At 51.8% G+C, this 13,656-nt stretch overlaps 1 protein-coding gene across 1 annotated transcript in view; it reads right to left on the bottom strand.

The window, feature by feature from the left end:
- LOC129619531 (uncharacterized) overlaps positions 1 to 13,656 on the bottom strand; it is a 261,602-nt gene that overhangs the window by 16,368 nt on the left and 231,578 nt on the right. Inside the window, exons 3-4 of the mRNA XM_055534723.1 lie at positions 4,763 to 4,817; positions 4,324 to 4,477 (exon numbers count right to left, since the gene is read on the bottom strand). Coding sequence (XP_055390698.1) covers positions 4,324 to 4,477; positions 4,763 to 4,817 — 209 coding nt within the window. The remainder of the gene's footprint in view (positions 1 to 4,323; positions 4,478 to 4,762; positions 4,818 to 13,656) is intronic.

The raw sequence follows: 13,656 nt of genomic DNA on the forward strand, positions 1-13,656 counted from the left end.
ACCAGGCTCCCCCGTCCATGGGATTTTCCACGCAAGAGTACTGGAGTGGGGTGCCATTGCCTTCTCCCATATCTATGCACAAGCCTGCCTAAATAATTGACTTCTAGCTAGCTTTGGGATGCCAATGACCATCCACCCTTACCAGGCAACAGAGAAGAGAAAACACTTACCACAGGAGGTCCTGGTAAGGAACAAGGAACTAACAAGCTCCCACCAACCAGGATTCTGCAGAGGTCAACAAGAGGTCAGTAAGAGATGGCAGACTGCAGTCCAGAGGTCCTAGCGACTTCCATCTTGCAGCAGAGACCCAGCATAGTCCAAACGAATTCAATGTTGCAACAAATCAATAAACAAATAAAAGGACAGAAGTTCTTTGCACACATGACTGAGATTAGGGGTGAGGCAGTACATGTATGTGCCCGGAAAATCCTAAAGTATAAGAAAGGAAAGAAATTAAAGACAACTATCAAGCTGTCCAAACTGATAAAAACGAATGATTACACAGTTTTCTCTGTATACATTAGCAGATAATAATCTGAAAAGGAAATTTAAAAAATTCCCTTTCAATAATGTCAACATGAATACCACACTTTGCCATGGATGTAATGACGATGACAAGACCGGCACGCTGGAACTTATACACCCTGGCTGAAAACTATCCTGAATACATGGACAGATATTCCATAACGATGGAAAGACTTAGGATGGCAATCCCATGGAATGCATCTTCAATCTGAAATGAAGATTCGATATGAGTTGATCGCTCAGAGCTTTTGTGCCATCAACTGTTATTAAAGTATAAAAGAGATAGAGAAAGCTGCTGACTTAGACTTGAGGCGGGGTGTACGCCCTGCTGGGCTCTAGCCAGATATTCTACAGGCACTAGCAGTCAGTTCAGGAAAGAAAGGCACTGTCTCAGGGAATGGCACCAGGCCCCTCCCCCACGACATGCCTTGAGGTCACATTGGCAGCAGGTGAGTCCTCCGGGGCCAAAAACTGATTGACATGAATCTTGAAGAAAGGCAGTATTCCAGGCAACTATATCATTTCCTTAACATAGATGAGGAGAACAAGGTAGGGGGAAAACATACTGTTTTGTTCAAGTCGTTTCTGAGCCTATTGGGGGAACCCACCTGAAGCCAGAGTCCAGCGGAAATCCATAGGATATGTACATCGCTTAAGACAAACATTTCCTTAGGAACAAAGGCATTGCTTAGCTCAAGGTTTGTCTGCGAAATGCTTACACATCAGGAGATGGCTCCGAGTTGGGTTTCCACACACAAGAACATGCATGCAAAGGACAAGCCCGCACAGCCCATCTGCCCCCCTCCCCCACAGCCAGCAGCATTTCCAAGTGACCTCCTAAGGCCTTCCCCAAACTACAGGGGCACCTCTGGGTTTCCTGTTTCCCTCACTTCGAACACTTTTCTTTAAAAAAAAAAAAAATCCCGCACACTTCTTGATAGAATGCCACAGTGGAAGGAAAACAGGCTTTCAATATTGAAACCTCCCAGGGCCAAACACTTGGAGCTTGGTTTGGTTTGGTTTTGTGTTGAATTACACCACCACATAATTTAAACTTGTTACAAGTTCTAATCATTCAGTTCCAAAATACCAAACTTTTATTGCACAAGGTCCCCTTGAAAAGGCCCACGCAGCAGGACAGCCACAGATTCGGCCATGAAAGGGCAGCAAGATGCCCTCCCCCCTTCTTTGCTGCCTGGGCGGCCACCAGGGTTTGAAATCCATGCACCCTGCTAAGTTTCTAGGGTGCAATTCGTGGACCCTTCCCTTTCCCATCCCAGCAGGTGCTCCAGGGCCCGCTGGCCTACAAAGTGCCAGAAGCAGGGCTGGGCCAGCCAGCCAAGATTCAGGGTTCTGTCCCTTGGACTTCCAGCGGACCCTAGGCTGCTTGGGAAACCCGCGCAGACTCGGAGATTTTTCAGCAGAGGGGTGGAGCGGTAAAGGCCTTGACCCCAAAGGCGAGGCCTTTCTGCGACCGCCAGGTGGGGGAGCTCCGAGAACGTGCCAACAGAGGGCGGAATACGTGGTTCCCTGCTCCACGCAGTCCCAGTGCCCTGACCCGTGGTCCGCACCCCTCCGCTGCGCCCACTGGATGCCGATCCTTGGGGACCCAGGAGCGCACGAAATGGGCGTGCCCAGCCGCAATGGCGACCCCCGAGAGCACAACTGGGAAGCCCTCCCCCACCCCCGCCAGGAGCCGACCCCAGCCGAGACCGGACCCCGCCCCGCGCCGCCCGGGTTCGCCCCGCCCCTGCCGCTCTCCCTGAGGCTTCCTAGCCGCAGTGGAGACCCCCGGGAGCACAACTGGGACCAAACCCCCACCCACAGCCATCGGAATCTCGACCCGCGAAGCCCGGGTTTACCCCGCCCAGGGTGCGCTCCCGGGGCATTTCCAGCCGCAGTGGCCACCTCCGAGAGCACAACTGGGAAGCCCTGCCCCACCCCCGCCAGGAGCCGACCCCTGCCCCGCGCCGCCCGGGTTCGCCCCGCCCCTGCCGCGCTCCCGGTGCCTTCCCAGCCGCAGTGAGGACCCCCGAGCGCACAACTGAGACCGCCCCCCACCCCCTCCCGACCGGAACCCCGACCCGCGCCGCCAGGGTTCGACCCACACCTGTCCCGGCACGCTGCCCACCTTCACCGGGGGCTCCCGGTGAGCCCCGCGCCCACTCCAGGTTCCAGGAGAGGCTCTGGCTACTGCCGCCAGTTCAAACACGAGGACAATACATCCACCCCACAGGGACAATGCAAGCTGTCTATGATTTAGGGATCAAACGAGGACTACAGAAAGGCAAGGTGACCTGACCTAGGAGGGCCATGAGAGTCTATAGAACCAGACAAAGTTGGTTACCAAGGAAACTTTTTTCCTTGGAACCGGGAAACCTGGTTCTTTGCATATGCAATGACCAACAATTAGCTTGTTACCCAAGCCTGCCTCGCTGCCACCCCCACCGCCACCCCCATCCCCCACTCCCCAGGAGACCGGCTCAAAGAAATATTTTAAATCTCAGGCAGAAAACTGGAAGATGTCTTGTCTGTCTCTCTGGATTTAGGTATGTGTCAGTGTGAGCCTTGTGGTTTTTGATAATATTGCTCAAGTTCTGAGTTCTGATTTCAATGGTCTCAAGACAAGGCAGCCCTTCCAAATCAAACTGCTGGAAATACAAGAAAACATTGACCTAAATGAACGTCCGAGTCCCGTGAACTGGGAACTAGTCAATATGAAATATCTAGTGTTTTTGGTTTTGCTCCTCCACTATAGATATGTCTAAGAGTCAACAACATTAAGCACAACATGTTCATAGTGCCTAGGTTTCCTCTGAGGTAAAAATTGCTCTATTGTCATATCTCTCACAAGCCTGTCAGCAAGAAAGTACCTGGAAACGACAACAACAAAAGTAAAAAATGTAAATGTGATATGAGCTTTTAGACAAACCCTTAACAATAATTATACTCCAAAATATCTGCCTCTCATAGTCTTGATTGAAGGCAGAGGAGAAGGGGACGACATAGGATAAGATGTTTGGATGGCTTCACTGACTCGATGGACATGAGTTTGAGCAAGCCCCTGGAGTTGCTGAGGGACTCGGAAGCCTGGCATCCTGCAGGCCACCGGGTCCCAAAGAGTCAGACACGTCTGAGCAACTGAACTGAACTGAACTGAAAAACGTTTCTCCAGGTGTTTTGGTTCCCCGAGTTTCTATCCTTGTGCTAAACTAAGTGACGACAGTGTATTTCATAGCTAGGTCATTTCCAAAGTAATGAAAGTTCTGAAAGGACCTCCCTTTTACACAGAAACAAAAGAGATTTTTGACTCTCCATGAATCTTGTCTGGCACCATCCTGACATGTTAAATGTAAGAAAGCAATTGTTTTGTTTTGTTTTGTTCTATTCTTGGGGGTGGGGGAAGGGAGTGCGCTATATCGAACGCCAATATAAAAGTCAGTTCTTGGTTGCTGAAGTGAAATGTATGACTTGTTTTTATAAGAAGGTATGTGGAATGCATTGACACTTGAGGAAGGAAAACGAAGTAGTTCTGTCTTACAGGTGGAAGTTTCAGGATGGGAGAAGCAAAGGAATGGGTACAGAATGGGATAAGGAGGTTGTAGCGAAAGTGGACCCCCAGAAAAGGGTTCTGTGCCTAGCAGAAGTTTTCTTGAGATGTGGAACTGCCTTTGCTAATGGAGTTTCAGTTTCTTTACCTCTTAAGTGATGTCTTCTAGGTTGACCTAGAACAGAAATCTTTGGTTAGCTTTGGCTAAGTGGAGAAGTAGTGTTTCACGGTGACATATGTGATCCTACCTGACTGTTCGCAACCCTTTTGATATCGATGCACTGCTTCTGCTGCTGCTGCTGCTGCCGCCGCCGCAGCCGCTGCTAATTCGTTTCAGGCGTGTCCGACTCTGTGCGACCTCGTAGACGGCAGCCCACCAGGTCCCGCAGTCCCTGGGTTTCTCTAGGCAAGAACACTGGAGTGGGTTGCCATTTCCTCCTCCCATGCATGAAAGTGAAAATGAACGTGAAGTCGCTCAGTGGTGTCCGACTCTTAGCGACCCCATGGACTGCAGCCTACCAGGCTCCTCTGTCCGTGGGATTTTCCACGCAAGAGTACTGGAGTGGGGTGCCATTGCCTTCTCCCATATCTATGCACAAGCCTGCCTAAATAATTGACTTCTAGCTAGCTTTGGGATGCCAATGACCATCCACCCTTACCAGGCAACAGAGAAGAGAAAACACTTACCACAGGAGGTCCTGGTAAGCAACAAGGAACTAACAAGCTCCCTCCAAGCAGGATTCTGCAGAGGTCAACAAGAGGTCAGTAAGAGATGGCAGACTGCAGTCCAGAGGTCCTAGCGACTTCCATCTTGCAGCAGAGACCCAGCATAGTCCAAACGAATTCAATGTTGCAAAAAATAAGGACAGAAGTCTTTGAGCACATGACTGAGTTTAGGGGTGAGGTAGTACATGTATGTGCCTGGAAAATCTTAACTATGAGAAAGGAAAGAAATTAAAGAAACTATCAAGCTGTCCAAACTGATAAAAGCGAATGATTACACAGTTTTCTCTGTATACATTAGCAGATAATAATCTGAAAAGGAATTTTAAAAAATTCCCTTTCAATAATGTCAACATGAATACAACACTTTGCCATGTATTAACGATGATGACAAGACTGGCACACTGGAAATTATACACCCTGGCTGAAAACTATCCTGAATACATGGACAGATATTCCATAATGATGGAAAGACTTAAGATGGCAATCACATGGAATGCATCTTCAATCTGAAATAAATATTCGATATGGTTTGATCGCTCAGAGCTTTTGTGTCATCAATTGTTATTAAAGTATAAAAGAGATAGAGAAAGCTGCTGACTTAGTCTTGAGGCTGGATGTACACCCTGCTGGGTTCTAGCCAGGTATTCTACAGGCACTAGCAGTCAGCTAAGGAAAGAAAGGCACTGTCTCAGGTAATTGCAGCAGGCCCCTCCCCCACGATATGCCTTGAGATAACATTGGCAGCAGGTGAGTCATCCCGGGCCAAAATTTGATAGACCTGAATCTTGAAGAAAGGCAGTATTCAAGGCAAATATATCATTTCCTTAATATAGATAAGGAGAACAAGCTAGGAGGAAAACATACTGTTTTTTTCAAGTTGCTTCTGAGCCTTTTGGGGGGACCGACCTGAAGCCAGAGTCTAGCGGAAATACATAGGATATTTATATCACTTAAGACAAACATTTCCTCAGGAAAAAAAAAGCATTGCTTAGCTCAAGGTTTGTCTGCGAAATGCTTACACATCAGGAGATGGCTCGAGCTGGGTTTCCACACACAAGAACATGCATGCAAAGGACAAGCCTGCACAGCCAATCTGCCCCACCCCACAGCAAGCAGCATTTCCAAGTGACCTCCTTAGGCCTTCCCCAAACTACAGGGGCACCTCTGGGTTTCCTGTTTCCCTCACTTCAAACACTTTTCTTAAAAAAAAAAAAATATCCCGCACACTTCTTGATAAATGCCACAGTGGAAGGAAAAAGGCCTTCAATATTAGGAACTCCATTTGAAAAACACTTGTAGCTTGGTTTTGTTTTAATTACACCACCACATAATTTAAACTTTTTACACGTTCTAATTATTCAGTTCCAAAACACCAAACTTTTCTTCCACAGGGTCCCCATGAAAAGGCCCACGCAGCAGGACAGCCACAGATTCTGACATGAAAGTGCAGCAAGGTACCCTCCCCCCTTCTTTGCTGCCTGGGCGGCCACCAGGGTTTGAAATCCATGCACCCTACTAAGTTTCTAGGGTGCAATTCGTGGACCCTTCCCTTTCCCATCCCAGCAGGTGCTCCAGGGCCCGCTGGCCTACAAAGTGCCAGAAGCAGGGCTGGGCCAGCCAGCCAAGATTCAGGGTTCTGTCCCTTGGACTTCCAGCGGACCCTAGGCTGCTTGGGAAACCCGCGCAGACTCGGAGATTTTTCAGCAGAGGGGTGGAGCGGTAAAGGCCTTGACCCCAAAGGCGAGGCCTTTCTGCGACCGCCAGGTTGGGGAGCTCCGAGAATGTACCAACAGACGGCGGAATACGTGGTTCCCTGCTCCACGCAGTCCCAGTGCCCTTACCAGTGGTCCGCAGCCCTGCGCTGCACCCACGGGATGGCGATCCTTGGGGACCCAGGAGCGGACGAAATGGGTGTTCCCAGCCTCAGTGGAGACCCCTGAGAGCACAACTGGGAAGCCCTCCCTATCCCCGCCAAGAGCCAATCCCGCCACAACCGGACCCCCTCCCCTCGCGCCAGGGTTCGCCCCGCCCCTGCCGCGCTCCCGGCGCGTTCCTAGCCGCAGTGGCGACCCCCGGGAGCACAACTGGGACCGACCCCCACCTACAGCCATCGTAATCTCCACCCGCGCAGCCGGAGTTTACCCCGCCCCGGTGCGGTCCCGGCGCGTTTCCAGCCGCAGTGGCCACTTCCGAGAGCACTACTGGGACTGCTTCCCACCCCCTCCCGACCGGAAAACGGCCCCGCGCCGCCCGGTTTCGCCCCGCCCCTGCCTCGCTCCCGGTACATTTCCAGCCGCAGTGGGGACCCCGGAGAGCACAACTGGGACCGCTTCCCACCCCCTCCCGACCGGAAACCCGCCCCACGCCGCCCTGTTTCGCCCCGCCCCTGCCACGCTCCCGGTACCTTACCAATTTCTAGCGTTCACGCCCGGATAGGAGCAGGATGTAGGAGTGTGGGAGATGTGTCTGGAGCCTGACAGCCTCAGCTGCGCTCTGGCCTGCCCTTTGGACCTAGGAGCCAGGCCAACTTGCAGAGGGCTTATTGCCCTATTGTATGCAAACTACCAAGGCCTACCGCAAGGAGAGCTCTGTCGGAGGGAAGGGAAGTGCCCCAGGCTGCGTTCCCAAGCTGTTGCTAGGCAACCCAGACTCAGCGCTAAACGGAGGGAATCAGGGTCCTAGTGCCCCAGTCTTGGGGAGGGAGCTCCACAGCCAGAGTGTTCCTCCGTTTGTGCCCAGAAAGCGCCTGCCAGACTGGGCTTCCCTGGAGCTCTGTTGCAGAGCAGAGACGTGTGGATGTGTTTTGGGGCCTTGACTTGTGCGTTTGGGCTCCCTAGCACAGCCCCAGCGTAGGGGAACCAGCCCCTTAGCAAAGAGCTCCAGGCAGTGCTTTGTGCCCAGGCCTGGATGCCCAGTCCCAGCACGCGAGAGAGATGAGTTAGGCCGTTGGCGGGTTCTTGCAAGCCTGTATTGGAAAGGACCGAATGAGCTTCACACCGGCGGAGCTGCAGATCTGTGCCCAGGACAGAGCCCCTGTCGAGATGCTGCTCTGCCTGAGCGAGCCTCGCCAAGCCCTTCCCAGCTTCTAGCTTTCGCGCAGGGGAAGGAACAGACTGCGGAAGTGGGGGAGACGTGACTGGCGGGCGCCTCACTGGCCTCAGCTCCGCTCTTCCCTTCCCTTTGCACCTATGATCCATGCCTCCTTGCAGAGGGCTTAGGTCCCGAAGGAGAGCTCTGTCAGAGGGAAGGGAAGCGCCCCAGGCTGCATTCCCAGCTGTTGCTTAGCTGCCCAGACTCAGCGCTGCACAGGGGGAATCAGGCTCTCTGTGCCCCTATGTTGGGCATGCAGCTTCACACACAGGTGTGTCTCCGTAGGAATCAAGAAAGTTCCTGACAGAGTGAGGTTCACTAGAGCTATACTAAAGAGCAAAGACTTGTCCATGTGGTCTTGCCTTCTCCTGTGCGTTTGGGTCTCCGGGCTCGCCCCCAGCTCCGTGGAAACAACCCCTGAGAAAATATCTTCAAGATCTGCTTTTCCCAGTGTCTGGGAACTGGGGTTCGTAGGAGGAGAGAAAAGCACGCCTCCATCGGGAACGAAAGGCAGCCAACCTGCCTGTGATTTGAAGCCTCTATTTGGAAGGAATGGGTTAGCTTCTCCTAAAGGAGACCTCCAGATCTGCTCAGAAGTCGGTAATTCCAGAGGCAGGGTGCTGGTTCCTGATTGCCCTTTGCTAGCCTTGCAAAGACATTCCTAGGTTCTAGAGTTATTTTCCATGAAGGAGCAGGCTTCGGGAATGTGTCAGACGGGACTGGCTCCTTATTGGCCTCAGCTCAGCTATTTCCTTTCCATTCAAACTAGGACAAGGGCCTACTTTATGAAGGGTAAGGGTCTTCTTCTTTGCCAACTGCCAAGGGCTACAGCAATGAGACCTCTATCAAGGCGAGGGAAGCCTAAGAGGATGGATTCTCAAGCAGGTGCTTTGCCACAAAGCATCAGCACCCCACGGAGAGAATCAAGCTCCCTGTGCCCCAATGTTGGGAGTGTAGCTTCACACACAGAGTTGTCTCTATAGGAGCCAAGAATGTTCCTGAGAGATTAGGTTCACTAAACCTCTCCTACAGAGCATAGACCTGTCCATGTGGTTTTGCCTTCCCCTGTGAGTTGGGTCCCCGAGGTCCGCCACACATCCGGGGAAACTGTGCCTGAGAAAAGATCTCCAGGAACCGCTTCGCTGAGGCTGGGAAACGCTGTTCACAGGAAGTAAGGCAAGCGAATCTCCTGCAGAGAAAAAGAGGCCTTACAGTCCCTGGAGGAGCAGGCTGCCAGAGTGTGTGAAACCTGACTGCTGCCTTACTGGCCTCAGCTCCGCCATTGCCTGTTCATCCGAGCTAGGACCCAGGCCTACTTGGAGAAGCGTTTGGGTGCGGATTTCTACAAAGTGCCAAGGGCTATAGCAGTGAGAATTCTCTCAGCGGTAAGGGAGAGCATTATGTGGATTCTCAAGCTGTTTTCTGAATGACAGCGCCAAAATGAAGAGAGAGAATCAGGCTCTCTGTGCCCCTATGTTAGTTACGCAGCTTCACACACAGAGGTGTCTCTATAGGAGCCAAGAATGTTCCTGAGAGATGAGGTTCACTAGAGGTTTGCTACAGAGCATAGACCTGTCCATATGGTTTTGCCTTGCCCTGTGAGTTGGGTCCCCGAGGTCCGCCCCAGCTCAGGGAAAGGAGCCCCTGAGAAAAGATCTCCAGGGACCGCTATTCCCCCAGGCTGGCAAACGCAGTTCACAGGAGGTAATACAAGAGAGCCTCCTGCAGGGCACAACAGGCCTTACTGTCCCTGGACGATCAGGCTGCAAGAGTGTGTGAGACCTGACTGGTGCCTTACTGACCTCAGCTCCGCCATTGCATGTTCCTCCGAACTAGGACCCAGGCCTACTAGGAGAAGGGTTTGTGTATGGATTTCTAAATACTGCCAAGGGGTATAGCAATGAGAACTGTGTCACGGGTAAGGAAGGGCATTGTATGGATTTTCAAGCTGTTGTTTGAACGACAGCTTCAAAGCTGCATAGATAGAATCAGACTCTGTGTCTCCATGTTCGGTACACAGCTTCACAGACAGGGGTGTCTCCATAGGAAACAAGAACGTTCCTGACAGAGTGAGGTTCACTAGAGCTCTCCTAGAGAGCAAAGACTTGTCCATGTGGTTTTTCTTCCCCTGTGCGTTTGGGGCTCCAGGCTCGGCCCCAGCTCCGTGGAAACAAACCCTGAGAAAAGATCTTCAAGATCCGCTTTTCCCAGAGGCTGGGATGTGGGGTTCATAGGAGGCGGGAAAAGCAGGTCTCCTTCAGACAGCAAGAGGCAGCCAAGCGGCCTGCGTTTGGAAGCCCCTATTTGGAAGAATGGGTTAGCTTCTCCCAAAGGAGACCTCCAGATCTGCTCAGAAGTCGGTAATTCCAGAGGCAGTGTGCAGGGTCCTGACTGCCCTTTGCCAGACTTTCAAAGACATTCCTAGATTCTACCGTTATCTTCCTGAAGAAGCAGGCTTCAGGAATATGTCAGACTTGACTGGCGCCTTATTGGCCTCAGCTCAGCTATTGCCTTTCCATTCAAACTAGGACAAGGCCCTATTTTATGAAGGGTAAGGGTCTTCTTCTTTCCAAACTGCCGAGGGCTACAGCAATGAGACCTCCGTAAATGCGAGGGAAGTGTAAGCGGATGGATTCTCAAGAAGGTTCTTTGCCACCAAGCATCAGCACCCCACGGAGAGAATCAGGCTCCATTTGCCCCTATGTGGGGGTGTGTAGCTTCACACACAGTGGTGTCTCTACAGGAGCCAAGAATGTTCCTGAGAGATGAGGTTCACAAGAGCTCTCCTACAGAGTGTTCACCTATCCATGTGGTTTCGCCTTCCCCTGTGAGTTGGGTCCCCGAGGTCCGCCCCAGCTCCGGGAAAACAGCCCCTCAGGAAAGATCTCCAGGAACAGCTTTTCGCCCAGGCTGGGAAAAGCTGTTCACAGGAAGTAAGGCAAGTGAGCCTCCTGCAGAGAAAAAGAAGCCTTACTGTCCCTGGAGGAGCAGGCTGCCAGAGTGTGTGAAAACTGACTGGTGCCATACTGGTCTCAGCTCCGCCATTGCTTGTTCCTCCGAACTGGGACTCAGGCCTACTTGGAGAAGGGTTTAGGTGCAGATTTCTACAAACTGCCAAGGGCTACTGCAATGAGAACTCTCTCAGAGGTAAGAGCGAGAATTGTATGGATTCTCAAGCTGTTTTCTGAACGACAGCATTAAACCTGCACAGAGAGAATCAGGCTCTCTGCCGCCATGTTGGGTACGCAGTTTCACACACAGAGGTGTGCCCATAGGAGCCAAGAACGTTCGTCAAAGACTGAGGTTCACTAGAGCTCTCTTAGAGAGCAAAGACTTGTTCATGTGGTTTTGCCTTCCCCTGTACGTGTGGGTCTCCGGGCACAACCCCAGCTCCGTGGAAACAACCCCTGAGCAAAGATCTCCAAGATCTGCTTTTCCCCCATGCTGGGAACCAGGGATCATAGGAGGCAGGAAAAGCAAGCCTCCTTCGGGCAAGAAGAGGCAGCCAACCGGCCTGTGTTTGGAAGCCTATATTTGCAAGGAATGGGTTAGCTTCTCCAGAACGAGACCTCCAGATCTGCTCAGAAGATAGATATTCCAGAGGCAGGGTCGAGGTTCCTGACTGCCCTTTGCCAGCCTTGCAAAGACATTCCTAGATTCTAGCGTTATTTTCCATGAAGGAGCAGGCATCGGGAATATGTCAGAGTTGACGGGTGCCTTACTGGCCTCAGCTCAGCTATTGCCTTTCCTTTCAAACTAGGATCAGGGCTTACTTGGTAAAGGGTAAGGGTCTGCTGCTTTCCAAACTGCCAAGAGACACAGCAATGAGACCTCTGTCAAGGCGAGGGAAGCGTAAGCGGATGGCTTCTCAAACAGGTGCTTTGCCACAAAGCATCAGCACCCCACGGAGAGAATCAGGCTCCCTGTGCCCCTATGTTCGGTGTGTAGCTTTACACACAGAGGTGTCTCTGTACGAGCCAGGAATGTTCCTAAGAGATGGGACTCACTAACGTCTCCTACAGAGCATAGACCTGTCCATGTGGTTTTGCCTTCCCCTGTGAGATGGGTCCCCGAGGTCCACCCCAGCTCTGGGGATAGAGCCCCCGAGAAAAGATCTCCAGGAACCGCTTTTCGCCCAGGCTGGGAAACGCAGTTCACAGGAGGCAAGGCAAGCGAGCCTCCTGCAAGGAAAAAGAGGCCTTACTGTCCCTGGAGGAGCAGGCTGCCAGAGTGTGTGACACCTGACTGGTGCCTTATTTGCCTCAGCTCCGCCATTGCATGGCCATCCAAACCAGGACCCAGGCCTACTTGGAGAAGGGTTTGGGTGCGGATTTGTAAAAACTGCCAAGGGCTACAGCAATGAGAACTCTCTCAGAGGTAAGGGAGAGCATTGTATGGATTCTCAAGCTGTTGTTTGAACGACAGCTTCAAAGCTGCAAAGAGAGAATCAGGCTCTGTGTGCCCCCTTGTTGGGTACGCAGCTTCACACACAGAGGTATCCCCTTAGAATCCAAGACTTTCCTCACATACTGAGGTTAACTAGAGTTCTCCTACAGAGCAAAGACTTGTCCATGTGGTTTTGCCTTCCTCTGTGCGTGTGGGTCTCCAGGCTCGGCTCCAACTCAGTTGAAATAGCCCCTGAAAAAAGATCTCCAAGAACCACTTTTCCCACAGGCGGGAAGCAGAGTTCACAGGAAGCGGAACAAGCAAGCCTCCTTCGGGCAAGTAGAGGCAGCCAACTAGCCTGTGTTTGGAAGCCTCTATTTGGAAGGAATGGGTTAGCTTCTCCTAAAGGAGACCTCCAGATCTGGTCAGAAGTCAGTAATTCCAGAGGCAGGGTGCTGGTTCCTGACTGCCCTTTGCCAGCCTTGCAAAGACATTCCCAGATTGTAGAGTTATTTTCCATGAAGGTGCAGGCTACGGGAGTATGTCAGACTTGACAGGCGCCTTATTGGCCTCAGCTCAGCTATTACCTTTCCATTCAAACTAGGACAAAAGCCTACTTTATGAAGGGTAAGGGTCTTCTTCTTTCCAAACTGCCAAGGGCTACAGCAATGAGACCTCTGTCAAGGCGAGGGAAGCCTAGGTGGACGGATTCTCAAGCAGGTGCTTTGCCACAAAGCCTCAGCACCTCAGGGAGAGAATCAGGCTCCATTTGCCCCTATGTTGGGTGTGTAGCTTTACACACAGAGGTGTCTCTATAGGAGCCCAGAATGTTCCTGAGAGATGAGGTTCACTAGAGCTCTCCTACAGAGCATAGACCTGTCCATGTGGTTTTGCCTTCCCCTGTGAGTTGGGTCCTCGTGGTCCTCCCCAGCTCCGGGGAAGGAGCCCCTGAGAAAAGATCTCCAGGGACCACTTTTCCCCCAGGTTGGGAAACGCAGCTCACAGGAGGCAAGTCAAGTGAGCCTCCTGCAGGGAAAAAGAGGCCTTACTGTCCCTGGACGATCAGGCTGCCAGAGTGTGTGACACCTGACTGGTGCCTTATGGCCTCAGCTTCGCCATTGCATGTTCCTCCGAACTAGGACCCAGGACTACTAGGAGAAGGGTTTGGGTGCAGATTTCTAAAAACTGCCAAGGGCTACAGGAATGAGAACTCTGTCACGGGTAAGGAAGAGCATTGTATGGATTTTCAAGGTGTTTTTTGAACGACAGCTTTAAAGCTACACAGAGAGAATCAGGCTCTCTGTGCCCCCATGTTGGGTACGCAGCTTCGCACACAGGGGTGTCTCCATATGAATCAAGAATGTTCCTGACAGACTGAG

This window comes from Bubalus kerabau, chromosome 9 (genome assembly GCF_029407905.1).
Source record: "Bubalus kerabau isolate K-KA32 ecotype Philippines breed swamp buffalo chromosome 9, PCC_UOA_SB_1v2, whole genome shotgun sequence".
NCBI lineage: Eukaryota > Metazoa > Chordata > Mammalia > Artiodactyla > Bovidae > Bubalus > Bubalus kerabau.